Source organism: Neopelma chrysocephalum, unplaced genomic scaffold (assembly GCF_003984885.1).
Source record: "Neopelma chrysocephalum unplaced genomic scaffold, ASM398488v2 Primary Assembly neopelma1_95b, whole genome shotgun sequence".
NCBI classification, from domain to species: domain Eukaryota; kingdom Metazoa; phylum Chordata; class Aves; order Passeriformes; family Pipridae; genus Neopelma; species Neopelma chrysocephalum.
In genome coordinates this window covers 1,536,124-1,551,843 of record NW_020897758.1, presented here as the reverse complement: position 1 = coordinate 1,551,843, position 15,720 = coordinate 1,536,124, and the positions used below count along the sequence as shown (strand labels likewise).

The following is a 15,720-nucleotide window of genomic DNA, read 5'->3' as shown; positions in this document are numbered from 1 at the left end:
AGCTCTCAGCAGAGACTGGTACAAAGCAGGAGGCACCAGCACTATGCTGGTGCTGCTGGAGGAGAGGCAGAGAAACCATGTTTAATTTTCTTATTCAAGTCCCCGAGGAACCCAGAAGATGCCAGTGTTCTGGAATATGCAATGTTCTGTGTTAAGCTAGGAGAGCTTTCTTGAGTCTCCACAAATGGTTCTTTGAGTGACAAGACCCTGTAAGATTCTGGAGTCTTATCTCTGAATTCATGTAGTCACACAGGTCCCCTGTTGCAGGCCCAATATGAGACTGTGTATCCAATTTTTCTAGCAGAAGTGGTTATACCAACCTTTTGTGATGCCTCCATACCTCAGCTACCTCCAGAGCAAGACTGGACTGGTAGTGCCATACTGTCTTGTCCCTTAACGGCAGCAGCTCTGAGTGCCCTGGGCACAGGGATGGCAGCCCAGAAGGGAATCTGAAGCTCCAAGTTGGACAATGCTGTAACCCCAGACTGAATAGTGCCAGGGACTGGCCTCAGGTGTGAGAGCTCAGTTGTCAACACTAGTTAATGGTTCAGGCCTTCCCCTGTGTGGCTGTAGCCTGTGTCAGCTCACATGTCCCCTGGCAAAGCAACAGCACAGCTACGGAGTGAGCACAGGCGAGAACCACCACAGCCAGTGGGCACTCAGGACGCACTTTAGAAGCAGACCGTGTGGACATGGCCAGGTAGCAGCACCATCAAAATCTCGAGCTGGACGGAGCTAGATCAGCACACTTCTGGGAGGGGAGGAGAGTTGTGTCCCAAGCAGGGCAGCCTTAAGTGCCCTTGGTGGATACTGTGAGAGAGAAGAGTACAGTTCTGTGACCACACAACTGCTCTGCTTGACTCTGCAGCATACAGGTGGTCCCAGGCCATCACTTTATGGTCCAGTCCTCAGCAGAGGCACCAGCCACAGGGAGAAGCTGTGAGGCTGTGCCTCAAATGCGAAGGAGAGGCTGAAAGCTGTGGTGGACCTGGGCTGTGGTGTAGTGCATAGGAATGGGCACAGCAGTTGATAGTGGAGATGAATTGGGGCAGGTCAAGAGATTGAAGGGCTGTCAGAAGGAATATGGGATAACTTTCAAAGCAATGTGTGCCTCTCATAACACAGTATGGACACTTTTGCTCTAAAATCCCCAGAGACTAAAAAGTTGAATGAAATTTGGACTGCACCACTTGGTGTGCTGTCCTGTCCAAGACTTCAACCAAGACCTCCGTGTGCCGGCTTTCCACCTGCCAAATCAGGGAAATAATCCCAAAAGAAGAGAAGTGCAGATTAGAGGGGACTTGTTCCACCCTCCACAGCCCCAGCAGAGGGTTCTGACAGTATGATTCCTGACAGATGTTTGCTTGACCAGTATTTAAAGACTTCCAGAGACAGTGATGGCCCATCCACCCCAACAACCTAATTACTAAGAAAATTTTCCTTAGTGTGTCACTTCATTCTCTCCTCTCTAAATTCCCATTTCTTGTCACCAAGGAGTGAAGCTCCTGGCTGTTTTCTGAGGTTCCAGTCATTCCACACTGGCACTAACTATATTCTCCTGTTTCAGCTTGTGCATGCAAAAAAAATGAAATAAAATATAAGATCAAGGTACTTCACAATAATTTTCATGCTATTTATTTTGTAGTATTTCTGCACTGGCTATTCTATTCATGATAAAATGTGTAAAAATTGCTTCAAATAAATTGTCTTCTTTCTGCAGTTCACCAAAAACATAGCTTCAAATGCAGCAGTTGTGAAATATTCATATGACTTACATGCCTCTCTGCCCTGCTGCTCGTTATAGCCAGGCTGTGTCACACAACTTCTGAAAAAGTTACAGGTCTTATCAGCGTCACGTGGATATGATACAGGCTATAGAAAATGTAGATATCAGATCCTGCTCTCCAGAAACTTTCTCAGCCTACATAAATGATTAATAATATGCAGCAGAAATACTGATATCCTGCAAACACATACACAATTTCCTCCCACCAGGTTACAAAGCATGGTAGAACTGGATAACGTGTCACCCCCTCACACAAGCCCAGCTCCCTGGTTTGCACACCATCCCTCGTTACAAAGCTTATTTCATGTGTTGTTGGTCTTATATACACACACGATCACTGCAGAGACCACAGACGAGTTCTGTTATGGAATGCAGAATTCCAGACAGAAAGTATCAAATTGGCGAGAAGTCCCCAGTTACATGCACAGAACAGGGTTGCAGCAGAGTTGGCAATTACCACTCTGTTCCTTAGGAATAAAAGCATGGAAAGTTTCAGGTATGAGATTGCACAAGGGTCAGTAACACAAGAGGAGAGTCTCAAGATGAACGCTTTTTGAAAAGTATTAGTTTTTGGAAAGCCTGTTTAAATTCTTCATTAAAAGCTGTATAAATGACTGGATTGATCAATGAATTTAGGTAACCCAGCCAGGTAAAAAAGTCCAGTAGAATGGGATGAAACCAACAAGCATCTTGGCAAATGGGTAGGACTAGGGACATGACGAAAAAAGGCAGCCAGCAGAAAATGAAAGCTCCCAAAATAATGCCTAAAGTTTTGGTGGCTTTCCTTTCTCTTGCAGCAGAAATTCTTTTCCTTTCCAGGACACTATCTGCAACTTTTATTTTAACATGATTGATAAATATTGGGGATCCACCTGAATGGGAATGCCCTTCATGGAGGCTAGCATTAATGGAGCAGAGAGAAGACCCCGCAGAGCCGGTGATCAGGTGTGCAGTAGTAAAACGTTTCCCACATAATGAGGGTGGCTTCAGAATTCTGGATCGAGCTGCTACATAAATTCTACCATATAATATCAGGAGGAGCACAGTTGGGATGTAGAAAGCTCCACAAGTGGAATAGATTGTGTAGGTAATTTGATCTGTGTTCACAGTACACTTTGCAATTTCTTCATGAGCTTTCACTTGCCTCCAGAAAAATGGTGGCACAGAAATACTAATAGATATCATCCAGACCACTGCAATCATGAGGGCTGCTCGGCCAGCAGTCCGGCGTTTGGTGTATTCCAAAGCGTCTGTGATAGCCCAGTATCTGTCCAGGGCAATAACACAGAGGTGCAGGATGGAGGCTGTGCAGCATGTGATGTCTGATGACAACCAGATATCACACAGCACTTGGCCAAAGGCCCATGTATGGGTGACAGTGTAAGCAATACTGATGGGCATTACGAGGACAGACACTAAAAGATCAGTCACTGCCAAGGAGCCAATGAGGTAATTTGCAGGTGTGTGGAGCTTTCTAGTCAGAAAAATTGTAATAATAACAAAAACGTTTGCAAGGATTGTTGCCAAAGTTATAACGGACAGAAGGATTGACAGTGAAATCTTCAGCCCTAAGAGTGTCCTTTCATCCCAAGCCAGTGGTGTTTCAGTGAAATTTAATGACTTATTTGCTGAGCTCTGGAGAGAGAACTCTGCTGAATGGTTGTACTGAGTCATCCTCTGCTCTGGTTTCACCTTCCAGTGTAATCTTTCTAGGACAATGAAGAAAGATGCTCACTTTTTTGATGAAATAGAACTTTTCATACTTCAGTCCAACACTGAAGAAATATTAACTTGTTGAAAACTTCAGCTGACACAGTAGATGAGGTACTCTCCAAAACAAGATCTTCCATCACATCACATCAATGACATCATTGTTAAAGCAAAATGTTAACATAATCATCCAGATATCAATCTGGTGTACAACAATGCAAGCAGTACTATTAAGTGACGAGAACTTAGGTGGGTTTCATTTTCATCTTGAAGATGACTGAATCATTCTTTGTCTTTTTTTCTGAACTAACCTTCTGCAAAGCTGCATAAATCAACACTGAAGGGTGAGAGACAGAAAAGAAACATCTGGGCATGTAGTTAATGCCCCTTTGCTTGGGATAAAGCTGCCCTCAACAGTATTTTTCCTTTCTCTCTAATAGCTGACTGTCATGTTTTTGGTATTTACAAGGGACACTTTATTAGTAGAGTACCCAAGATATAAAACAATACCGTCTGGATTCCTTCTGTAAGCATAATTTCTGCCAGATTTGGGAATCAAGACTTCTTTTGAAAAGTACAGATCTTTGGTTTCATTTATTTCTCCAGACCATTCAGGTTTTCTCTCAACATTTAGTCTTCGAATGCTGAAGTCAGATGTTAGGTACCAGAACTCAATGTGTTGGCACACATTATAGCACAGTATGCAATCTACAGGCTTTCCATACTTTTCCTTGGATTCACTTAGTGTAACGTGAAGTCTTCACAAACCTGAAGAAAACATCCTAAGATAGATTTTCCTCAGGCCTTTCATTCACTTCCACCCATGAGTACCAGAACGTTACTTACATTATGCCAGCCCAACCCTTCTTGAAAGACATCCTGAATGTGGGTCACAAACGGCTTTGCAGTGTGCTAGGAGGGCTACAGAGAGAGACACTGAACTTCTCCAAGGAGATAATCATCAGGCCAGCCCTCTCCCAATCATCGAGGAGAAATGCCTTTCTCAGTCATCACTGGTACAGATTCATGCATCCAACAGAGAATGGACAGTCGACTGGGAATCTGTGGAGCAAGAACAGCATATATTCTACATGAAACATTAGCACTTTGATGTCAAACAGCCTCTCTTAAGCTCCTAAATCCTAACATAAGAAACACTTTTTGGTTTGGTGTGTTTGATTTTTTTTATAAACAACCACCTTCTGTGAGTTAAATTGATTTTTAGAGATGCTTTTTCTTTTGAGGTGTACTTTTCCAATTAGGGGACATGAGTCTCATATTTCATACTTTCTTTATTTTTTTTTCTCCAGGAAGGGGAAGATCCCTTCCTAATAACCATTTTTGTGACACTGAACAAAGGTGTGATTTACAAGAATTTTTGAACATAAAAATGCTTATAGTGACCAAAGTCCATCAAATCTTGACAATGGCCCATACATTCAGCTCAACCTTGTTGCCTTTTTCTGACACTGCCAACACTGATATGTTCTTTTGGAGACAGAGACCAGAACCACAAACACTTGTTGAAGATGTGGATACACCACAGATTTATACTGCAGCATAATGGTGTTTTCTGTTCTCAGTTTCTTTCCTCATGATTCCTGAAATTTACTTTGCTTTTTGAATCATTGCATAGCACTGATCTGACATTTCCACAGAGCAGTCCCAATTAATATAATTCCAAATACCTTGAGTGGTATATCAGCTTTTTTTCCCTGGCAGCTCACTTTTTACATCTATGAGCACTATATTCCTCCTCTCACTTTTTAACTAAGGTTCTTTGCAACTCTGCACAGTCGGTCCTTGTCTTTACTACTCTGAAGACCTTTGTTTCATCATCATATGTCATCAGCCCACTATTCATGTACTTTCCAGATCACTCAAAGTCTCTTGAGAGTCTAAGTAGTTGTATGGGTTGGACTTCACTCACTTCATATACTCATCTGCTTTTCTTAATTACTTCAACAGATTGGTGAGACATAACTTACCTTTACTAAAGCCTGAACTTTGACTGTTCTCCAAAACACCATATTTACTATGTGTCCAGTAATACTATTGTTTACTGTAATTTCTGCCAACTGGCTATATGTACAGATGTTGGGTTATGGCTCAGCAGTTGTCCAGATCTCTTTGGGAGGTGACACCACAGTGGTTGTCTTGCAGTTAGCAGGTGCAAAGGGAGTTGAAGTAGAGGCTGACCCTCCTACTGATACCATTGCACTTTGGATCTTGAGTTGCACTGAACTCTCTAGCTGAGCACTGTCTCACAGTGAAGTTATGTTGTTGTTCTCTTTGGCCAGAAATAGAGAGTCCACTTGTAAATATCCCCCAGTTTCTCTTTAGTGAACATGGATGCTGAAGTGAATCTAGTTTCTCTGTGAGAAATTTCCTTTATCTTCTCTGGATTTATTTTTTTTCCATAGCTTTACCATCCCTTTAACTCTTTGACACAGTAATGGCTCACTTCAGAACTCTCACTTATAGAGTCTAAGAAACCTCTTACCTGAACACTGGGCTGACTGCACATCCCATGCAGAAGAAAAGCTAAACCAAAACCACCAGACAGACTGATTAGCAATATTAAAGACAATGACTGTATTTCTTAAAAACTAAAGCCAAGGCCAATCTTGATTTCAGTTACTGAGAAAAGTGATATCGAGCCTTTCACGTATAATGTGATTATCAGTCCTAGAATAATTCCAGCAACATGAACTAAAGTGAAGTGCACCTCACCCACCCACCTGTACATGAACAAGCTTATTAGTAGTCCTACTGCTTCCAACAGCTCTCAATCACCATGGGAAAAAATAAGTTGATGTGAAACATGGCATTTTCAGTGAAATGAACTAGTCTAGAGTTCAAATGAATTATTAATCTTCAACATGCCAGTAAACAGGACACTCCTACACTGGGGGAAAGTCTTACTGAAAACAAATAATGGGTTAACATATACTGAGTTACTGAATTAATTAAGTGATGTCTCAGAACAAATTTTTTACAAAAATGCTCCAAGTCAGGTCTTTATCCTGTACTCAGAAAAAGTTACCATCTAGATAAAATGAACATACTCCCAATAATTTAGCATTTCAATTAAGTTACCTTTTACTCAACAAAAAAAAAGTTGAACAGAGGTAAATGATTTTCCCATTAAAAAACAAAAAAAAGAAAAACATTTGCATAAACTACAGACACTGAAAAAATAACACTAGATGTTGAGCAGTCATTAAATTAAGTTAAGGCTGTGCACATAACTGCCTATTAAAAAAAAGCAGAACACAAATGTACAGGCACACACATCGTGAAACAGCAGAGCCCAGGAGTAGGAAGCGGCCGTCGATGTTCCTGGAGAGCAGTGACTGGACGTGCTGCCTGGGCAGAGCGCACGTGGTCTCTGGAGCATGAGGAGCACTGGGCAGAACCTGGTTGTTGAGGAATACATTCAGTGCCAGTAGCTCGGGGTGCAGCTGCAGCGGAGCTGCAGGTTGAGCTCTGTGGGACAGGAGCCTGAGCCCAGGGCAAGAGGACGTGAACTGCCGACCCTTTGGACAACAAAGGGAGCTGTGTCCCAGCCAGGGGACACGACACTCAGAGACACAGCAGGAGCCAACAACCCCCAGACTTTCCTGTGCTTGGACTGTGAGGGGATAAAAGCCCAGGGGTTCCTTTGTTCTGGGTCCCTCCTCAGAGGCACCAGCTGAAGCTGTTATTTTGGTATTGCACCATGATCAAATTACTTTTAGGATCCAGACGTCTGAGACTCAGCAATGGGAAACGTGGGGCGGAGCTGGTGAGAAAACCAGGTCTGACTGTCGGAGTGTGAGGGGAGCAGCTGCGAAGGAGCTTCTGTCCCAGCTCAGGTGGTGCGAGAGTGAGTGCCAGAGGGGCTCCTGGAAGGTCGGACAGGGAAGTTTCCTTAATACTGGTGATGTTATCACCTCTAGATAAGATAGCATTATTGCCTCCAGTGTGTGCAACTCGAAGCCTGGGTCAGCGCTCCTGCTGCCTGCAGGCAGTTGTGTGCACAGTGTGGATCAGCCCGTGTCAGCCCTCTGGCCCTGCCAGGCAGGGCATAGCAGGTTTGTCACCCACACTTCACAGGATGGGAATCCTCTCAGATGCCTTGGCTGCATCAGCACTGTCCTTGGTTCATCTTTTCTTGGGCTTCACCTGGTGCTCTTGGCCATGGACCGTGGGTATTTTTTTCACTTCAAAGTTTCTGAAATAAATTGAAGATGATGTCACAGCCAACCAGAGTGAGGTTTTCACAGCACAGCACGTGTGATGTACAACGCCTAGCTGGAGCAAACCAGCGTTGTCTTAGATGCTTGCGGGTGAAGCAAGATGCTTGCAAGAGCAGCCAGGAACAGCATAGAGCAAAGGAGGGCACACCTGTCCTTGGTTATCCATGCTAGTGTCCCCAGTAGTTTATCCACACTACTGTCCCTGTGGATTGTCCACACTACTGCACTGAGCAGCATGCAAGTGTGGCAGTTGAGGGAGGATGGGGCAAGTACAGAGCCGTGCAGTGAGAATGATGAGAAACCAAGGCATAGAGTGACCCTGGGGTGAAGAAACGTGATGATAAAACCACAGCAAGCAGCCCAGTCACCAGAGCGTCTTCTGTAACCAGTAGGGACAGAACACCACATCCTGACTGCAAGGCCACAGAAACCAGGACTGCCCTCTGCAGCTGCCTCCCTCCTGCATCCCAAATTTGACCTGGGCTGACTGTGGCTCTCATTTATATACCTCCAACAGTACTGAAGGTTGCATGGGAAGGGACCTTTTGATCCCTGTGTCCAAACACTCAGTAGTTCCTGTGAAAGTCCAGGAGGTTAGGAGATGTGTAATAATGTCTTGGTAACCTGGAGAGATTCTTTTTCATTAATCAGAAAGAAGGAAAGAGCATTTAAATGGAGAGACAATTTCAGACACTGCAGTGCTATTTAACTTAGCAGAAAGTTCAGCTCAAGGACTGGAAGGTGAAGCAAGATCATGTGCAATGTGAAAAGAAAACACACTTTAGCTGTTGGTGATAGCATTGGGACTGCTTCACTGTTCAGGGTCCTCACTTAAAACTAGGTACTTCTTAAGAAAAGGTGCTTTGCATCCCAGCTCTGCAGTTAAACTCACAGAGCAAGGGCAAGGTGGCAGGGTAGGGTCCCTAGGAGGAAAAACTGAGTTCCAGGTGTGCCAAGGCAGGAACACCGGCAGGCAGGAGGAGGCTGGGTGGCACCACGAGCTCCTTAGGACTGAGTGCCATCATGTGGGATGCAGGCACAGAGCTGCAGAGACTGCTCAGATTGCCAGAGATGCTCAATCCCAAGGGTAAACAAAGTCCTGACACATTTATGTCCTTTCTGGAGTACAGCCATTAGTGAAGAGTGGGGTAACTCCCACAGACTGCAATTTCATGGTGCAGCTGATACACTTTCTGAGGATGCTGAGCTGCAAGAAGGCTTTGGTGCACCCTGAACTGGGCTGGAGGGGGGTAAATAGTGTGTACGAAATAGGTATGCTGAAATGAAAATACAGAAATTTACTCTTTCACTAAATAGAACAGTCAAAAAATGGAGAACAAGATAAAATGTTCCTTAATATGTTGCACATTTCCTTTAAGTTCACACCAAAGTTAGAGGAATTAGGAGATTCATTCTCTTTCCTTGAAGCTGGGGAACTGCAAAGGGATGGCTGAGAACAGTTAAAGTTCAGCAGGAGGGACAGGAGGTGGCACTCCAGCCAGGAGGCACCCCTCTAAAGGCATATTTCAGAGCAGAACTCAGAAAAGGGAGCGAGTTTTGAATAAGTTCTTGCAGATTTGGGACAACTGACTCAAGCATGGAGAATAGAGTAGCTGTGGTGTCCAACTTGGAGACAAAAGCCCTTTTCAAACATCATGAAACACATTTAGAATTAGCTCTAGGAATCTGCCTATCCAGAGATCATAACCACATCAGGATGCAGCTTCTGGCAGAAAACCAGGCAATGCCATAGTGCACTGAAAAAGTGAGAGGTACAGTCTGTAAATTCTGTTTGCACCTGAATTTCTGGTCGGCCCCAGCAGAAGCTGGGCCCTTTAGGGCTGAGCATCTCTCTTCACTGCCTGTGAGGGGAGCTGGCACAGAAGAGTTCATGTTTCTAAAGAAGTGTACTGACACCGCGAGTGTTCGCTCCGGCATGGCTCATGCAGCACGGCTAAATCTCTAATGATACTATTATTGTGACTTTTTCCAAGTAAATCAGGCATTTTGTTTCTTTGACACAGAGAACAGCACTCTATGTGAGAAACTGTAGAGAAAACATTTCTCATTTTAAATAAGCAACTATAGTAATTGTCACGCAAATATTGGCAATGTTTAACACTTTTGCTGCCTTCTCCCCACCTTCTATTTTGCTCAGCTTTTAAGAAAGTATTGGTATTTTTCCTTTCTTACCTTTATTTATACACAGCCAACATGTATTAGCAATTAACCCATTGCTAACTACGAAGTTACAAATGCTGTTATAACTAAATATTACTTATCAAAGAGACAGGCTGGGATTTAGGAGCAGTAATGTTGGCAAGTACTACATTGCAAAAACAGACTCTACAGTATGTTACTGTAAGTTCTTTGAAGGCAGCACAGTCTGGAGCACTTAGCTCCGGGTACTCCCTCAGCCATAAACAAACACACACAATGCAAACACACACAATGCAAAATCTCCAGTTAATTATTTCTTTCTCACATTTCATCTTCCATTATTATTTGGTGTCGTGAAATCAGTGGAATTTTAAGTACCAAAAAATACAGTGGGGTGTGAGATCGTAATGCCAGCTGTGTCCAAGTGCCTGCAAGGCAGGATCTGGGACAAGCAGTGACATGACTGATCTTGGGGAAACAGAGCCCCCAGCCTCCACCATTTCAGAGCATGAACAGGAGGAAGGAACTCCCCATAATTGTGCCAGGTAGGAGGACTGCACCAGAATGTTCTCTTGACACACCAGGGCATCAGCCCCACGAGCATTTTCCACATGCCACTGACTTTCTGAGTGTTGCTCCCTACCAATGCTCTACTCTCCTCTCTTGCTGCACTCTGAGCTTTAGTATACTCCTCTGCCCTCTGGTTCACTTTCTAGGATGCAGACACAGGCTTCTCTGATATGCAATGCTTGTTCCTTTGGTTTCTGAATGTTTGTAAGGCACTATGAAGTAGCATTCCCCCATATGACCTGTTAGGAGCTCTCTGGCCTTGGCAAAGAAACAGTTATTGCTCTGACCACAGTGTTTATGGCCACGATGCTGTTTATTTTTTTCCCTGGTTTAGAATAAACTCTCCTCGTCACCCCAATTTCAATAAGCTTAGAGATGGGAAAATATCTAAATTGCCCTCTGCACAATATCTCTGTGCTCATATAGACTCAGGAATGGGCAGGCTGGGAGTGGGCAGGAAGGAACATCTTAGCTGAGTCCCGCACTCAGTCCTGTGCCTCTGGGGATCACAGAGGATGGATCATGGCACACTGAGGGATATCTCTCTTTACATGCATCTCTGAGTGCCTCGCCAAAGGGCAGAAAGGAATCTTTACTCCAAAGACAGAGGAAAAACCAGTCAATTTTTATTCTAACTTTTGATATCAGGCTGGTTCCTGTATGTAGGACAGCTCTAGCCAGGCAAACAGCTGCAAGGTGACTGCATCACCTTGCTGTGTACATGCCAGAACAGAGTGATACTTGCCATTGGGTTTTGTTCTGCATTTAGGTGAGGACAGTGCACTGCCATCATTCTTACTTTGTGTTAGATGCTGAAAGTAGCCAGGCCCCTCACATCTTCCTGCATTTTGACATTTCAATTTAAGAAATACATTTCCCAGATTTCTAAGGAAGCTGCAAACCAGCAGTGGGTTTGATTTTTTTTTTAATTTCCTTATTCTCTGCCATTTACTCACACATGCTTGCATTACACGTGCTCAATTACCAGCCCTTCAGAAGTGTGATACATCAGAAGAAACTGAATGAGTGATGACTGGTGAGGATGTTACTCTGAGATCATCCGGATGTGAGGGTAAATGGGAAAACCAGAAAATGTTACAAGCAATATGAAAAACAACAGATTGACTATTTGTTTGATATTTGTTAACTTTACTATTTGAGAAGCATGTGTGATGTACAGCCTAAATCCTTTGTTATGATGCTGCCCTGACTTTAGGGAGAACATGAAAAATAAAAGCAAATTTGTCTTGAGAAACCTCACACATCCCAGCCATGGCTTTCTGGAATAATCTACGTAACACTCCACTGACAACAGTTCCTGTGAAGAGGAAGTTACAGTTACAGGCAAAGTAGTCCCACCTCTGAAGTCAGCTGTCCACTTAGTTTTGCAAAGGGAGTTTCTTCCTTGGGGTTTACATCAGGCTCACTGCTAGGAAAGGGAGTGTCTGTCTGGGGAAGCGTTATTCTCATTGAAGTCTGTGTTCAAGTCTCAAGCATTGCTGCCTGCAGTATCCTGGAAAAATCAGGATCATCTCATGACTGCAGGGCAATGCAGTCCTTGTTCTTGGCTACGTCCTGCTCTTTGCTGCGGGACCAAAGCTCATCCCAAAAGTGGTTCACATTCATCACTGCTGCAACAAGTGACAGGTGGTCCACTGGCTCCATGTGAGAAAACAGTGCGCTCTGTCCTGGAAAGCCTGGCTTGCATCCAAGCAGGTACATACATATGGATAGGTGAGGACTCCAGAAGTACAACATTACAGCGGCAACTCCTAGCTTTGCGCTAGCACCTCATCGGAGGTGACATTTGGTCACCATCATACCTGAAGCAGGAGTGAGGAAGAAGCCAGGTTAGCTAGGTCAATCATGGAATACAAACCAGGATGGTGTGGGATAATGATGGAATAACCCTAGGAAGACAAATCTCAGAGCCGCAGTAACCCAAAGCTTTCCCCAGGTCAATCCACATAAAATTACACTTTTAAAGTGGTCACTTCATTTACCCAATATCATCCTGTACTTGGGGGAAGAGACCTGCAATTAAACGCATTTAAATACGCATTTAAAGCTCTAAATCGCCTGTGAGAGCAAAGCCTCCCTCTCAGATACACGGCATAAAGGGTCATTACAAGCTGCCCAGAGAGGTTGTGGCTGGAAACATTCAAGGTCAGGTTTGACGGGGCTCTGAGCAACCTGATCTGGTTGAAGATGCCCCTCGTGTCAGGGGGGAGGGACCAGGTGACCTCTAAAGGTCCCTTCCACCCAAACCATCCTCTGATTCTGTAACAAATGCCCGTGTCCGGCGCTGCGGGGCTCCCCGCCCTCCGCCGGCCGGGGCCCCGCAGGGCAACACCGCCGAGGGAGCCGTGCCCGCCCCACCCACCGGCGCTCGCCGAGCCGGGGCGATGCCGCCGCAGGCCCCGGCCTCCAGCTCCTGCCCCTCGCCCCCGTTCCCCCTCCGCCGCCGGCGGGTCCTGGCGCTTCTCCCGGGGCCACAGTGGCGAGGCGCCGGGCGCTCCGTCCCCAGGAACCAACTTCAGCCGGGTCTCCGCAGGCGCCCCCGCGCCCGGCCGGGCCATGCGGCGGCGGGAGCCCGCCCCGTCGGCAGCGCTCCGGCCGCGCCCCGGCCGCCGGCACTCACCCGGCGTGCGCGCCGTCCCGCTCTCCCCGGCTCCGGCAGCGCCCGTCCTCAGCACCGGCAGCACCGGCGGCCCCAGCCGGGCTCCCTCGCGCCCCGCGCCCCTCTGCGCTGCTCCTCCGCTCCGCTCCCCTGCTCCGCTCCCCTGCTCCGCTCCGCCGCTCCCCTGCTCCGCTCCGCCGCTCCTCCGCGCCGCGGGGGCCCGGCCGCTCCTCGGCGCGGCGGCGGCGGCGGCTCGCTCAGCGTCGGGGGCCGGGCCGATGCTCTGCCCGCCGGCTGGGTCGGGGCAGCGCGGGGCCCCCGGCCCAGCCTCCAGCGGCCGCCTGCAAGGGCAGCCCCGGGTCGGCGGCGGGCGCGGGGGCAGCGCTGCCCGGGGGGGGCGGGGGTGGGGCCTAAGACCCCCTCCCAGGAGGTCTCCTCACCGGACCCCACCGCACCAGCCCGGGCCTTGTCCCCGGTGCCGGGAAGCGCCGCTGTGGCAGGCTGCGTGGTCGGAGACCTCGCGCTGTTCCCGTTGGTTCGAGGATCAATAACTTGCGAGATAACGGTGATGCCCTGAGCGGCAGCGGAGGCCCCGCCGATAGCCAAGGGTAGAGGACGGTTCAGAGCTCACCTAGATAGGCTTGACCCAACTGCTGGATCAGCTTTGCTCCGACCTGGGGCTCGCAGCCCCCTTTGCAGAGCAGCCCTTCTGCATCGAAACCTAAAAGACCCAGAGTGTTAATTCCAGCTTTTATAAGCTATGCAGTTAGTGGGTTTTAACTGGTTTAGTTGTCAATGAGAAATAAAAGCTCTTTTTTCAGAGAAGCAGTAACTTTTCACACTAGACAAACTTTTACATAAAAGTAATACAAAATCCAGGGTCTTGAAAGAGCAATGCTAAAGTCGCAGCCCCTTTGCAGCGTTGTTTAGGGTTCTAAATAGATTCTAAATTAGCCATTTCTAAACAACTGTCCCCATTTCCCTCTTGCAGCTTATTTACATATTGGATTCTTTCAAAATACAGATAATCTCATGATTTTTGGACACTTACTACTGTTGATAGCCAGGCTCTGCCCTCTCCACCACACTGTCTCAGTGAATGGTTTTTGACCCTCAGCCCAAGTCTGCTCTAGCTGCCCTCAGCTCAGTCTCAAAAATGTCATACTCTCTCCAAATATTTCAAAGGGTTTTGTCCCAACTTCAACACTTCAAATAACTGGCTGCTCCCACAAACAGCAGCATTTCATCTATTCTCCACTGCAATATAGGATTTAGAACACGCTTTTGAACCTGAAGAGGCTGGGTGTTGTGTAAGTCATTAAAGCTAAAGCCTCATTTGAGACTGAGAGGAAAATGGGAGATTTTTAAACTGCAGCCACATGGTGTGAATCTTATACAAGAAATAATTCCCTGCAGCATCACTTCACTTCCAGGCTGGGAGAGGACACATGGTGAATCTTTTGAGCCTCCAGAATTTCCCAGAGACATACTGAGACAAGAGTAGCTACAATACGTTTTCTTCAAAAGTCTGAAGATGCCTCTCAGATTATTTTCTTCCCAAACAATGTGGGTGTTGTTTCGTGGGTGGGAATGTGTTTGATGTGATACAATGTGCAAGGAAAGAGGTTGGCTCTTTTATATCTCCAGCTGAGGAATAAATTCTGCCCTTGGGGTAGAGATACTCCAGGGAATCTTGCAGAGCTTTGCAGCAGAGTGCAGGCTGGTCTGGGGTCTGTGGTCACCCCAAGACAGCTGATACTGCTCTGCAGTCCCTTGTCAGGAGAAGGGAACTCACGGGCCACAGGCAGAGGCCAGATTCCTCCTAGCACAGGAAAAACATTTGCTGTAAAGTCATAGTTCTCCCATGCCAGGGCTTCACAGATGTCAGTTATTTTTCAGAACCATCAATTCTATGCAGAAAAATGAAGTGTCTGGTGTCTTTCCTTAGGCTGACTGGGAAAATCAGAGAAAATTTTGGGGTGTGGACTAGTCTGATCCTCCAGATACTCTTTTGCCCCATAAGAGCTATAGCTCGTTCTTTCATGCTTTACAAGGTCAAAAACAGTATTGTATTTAATATCCTGTGTTGAATGCGCTTAGAAAAATAATACAACTACTCTTTTTTTGAGTTTTTTTGAGATTTCTTCATTTTTGTTCAGGCGGGTGCACAGAAAGAATTCATGCGCAGGCCAAGAGCCAGTACGTATGTGCATCAGTAAGACAGGCAGATCTACAAATAAAGGAGATCTACAAATAGAGGCAGATCTACAAATAAAGAAGCCTTTGAAACAAGTCTGCTCTTTTGCTTAACACTAGGGAAATAAACCATAGCTGCGTTGGCAAGGTTGGCAGAGTCACAGCAGTGTGTTGGTGATGCTTAGTCTATAGACCCCATGTTGAAGTAGTCAGAGCTGTACATCAGTGGAGCTCAGGCACATTTGTACCCACTTGGTACTGGCTGAGGCAGGTCCTTGGGAGAAAATCTGAACTTCACACACAGCTTTTAGTGAGTTTCTTCCTTTAATCCAATTATTTTACTTTCGCAAGACTGATTTCAGTTTTCAAACTGAGCTCGTCTCAGCAGTCCTACCTCTAATTTTGTTTCCTATTATGTGTGACTCTCAGAATTTCTC

At 46.1% G+C, this 15,720-nt stretch overlaps 1 protein-coding gene across 5 annotated transcripts; it reads right to left on the bottom strand.

Moving 5' to 3' along the window:
- Positions 1-1,016: 1,016 nt before the first annotated feature.
- Positions 1,017-14,274, bottom strand: HTR1D (5-hydroxytryptamine receptor 1D). Of its 5 annotated transcripts, none has more exons than XM_027694029.1 (3): positions 14,139-14,274; positions 4,343-4,558; positions 1,017-3,491 (listed from the first exon to the last, which is right to left on the bottom strand). In XM_027694029.1, exons 2-3 carry the CDS (start codon positions 4,372-4,374, stop codon positions 2,324-2,326), a joined length of 1,200 nt encoding a protein of 399 aa, XP_027549830.1. In that variant the 5' UTR covers positions 4,375-4,558; positions 14,139-14,274; the 3' UTR covers positions 1,017-2,323. The 5 variants fall into 5 exon arrangements, with proteins under 5 accessions (XP_027549830.1, XP_027549832.1, XP_027549828.1 ...); XM_027694031.1 differs by lacking the exon at positions 14,139-14,274 and adding an exon at positions 13,109-13,170 and having other exon boundaries at positions 1,017-4,264; XM_027694027.1 differs by lacking the exon at positions 14,139-14,274 and adding an exon at positions 13,109-13,170.
- Positions 14,275-15,720: the final 1,446 nt, after the last annotated feature.

Bases quoted from the DNA above. Each gene is read 5' to 3' on its own strand.
- HTR1D (XM_027694029.1), bottom strand. From the start codon at position 4,374: ATGTCTTTCAAGAAGGGTTGGGCTGGCATAAT. The intron at 3,492-4,342 runs GTAAGTAACGTT...TGTCCTAGAAAG, and splicing joins AAGGGTTGGGCTGGCATAAT to ATTACACTGGAAGGTGAAAC.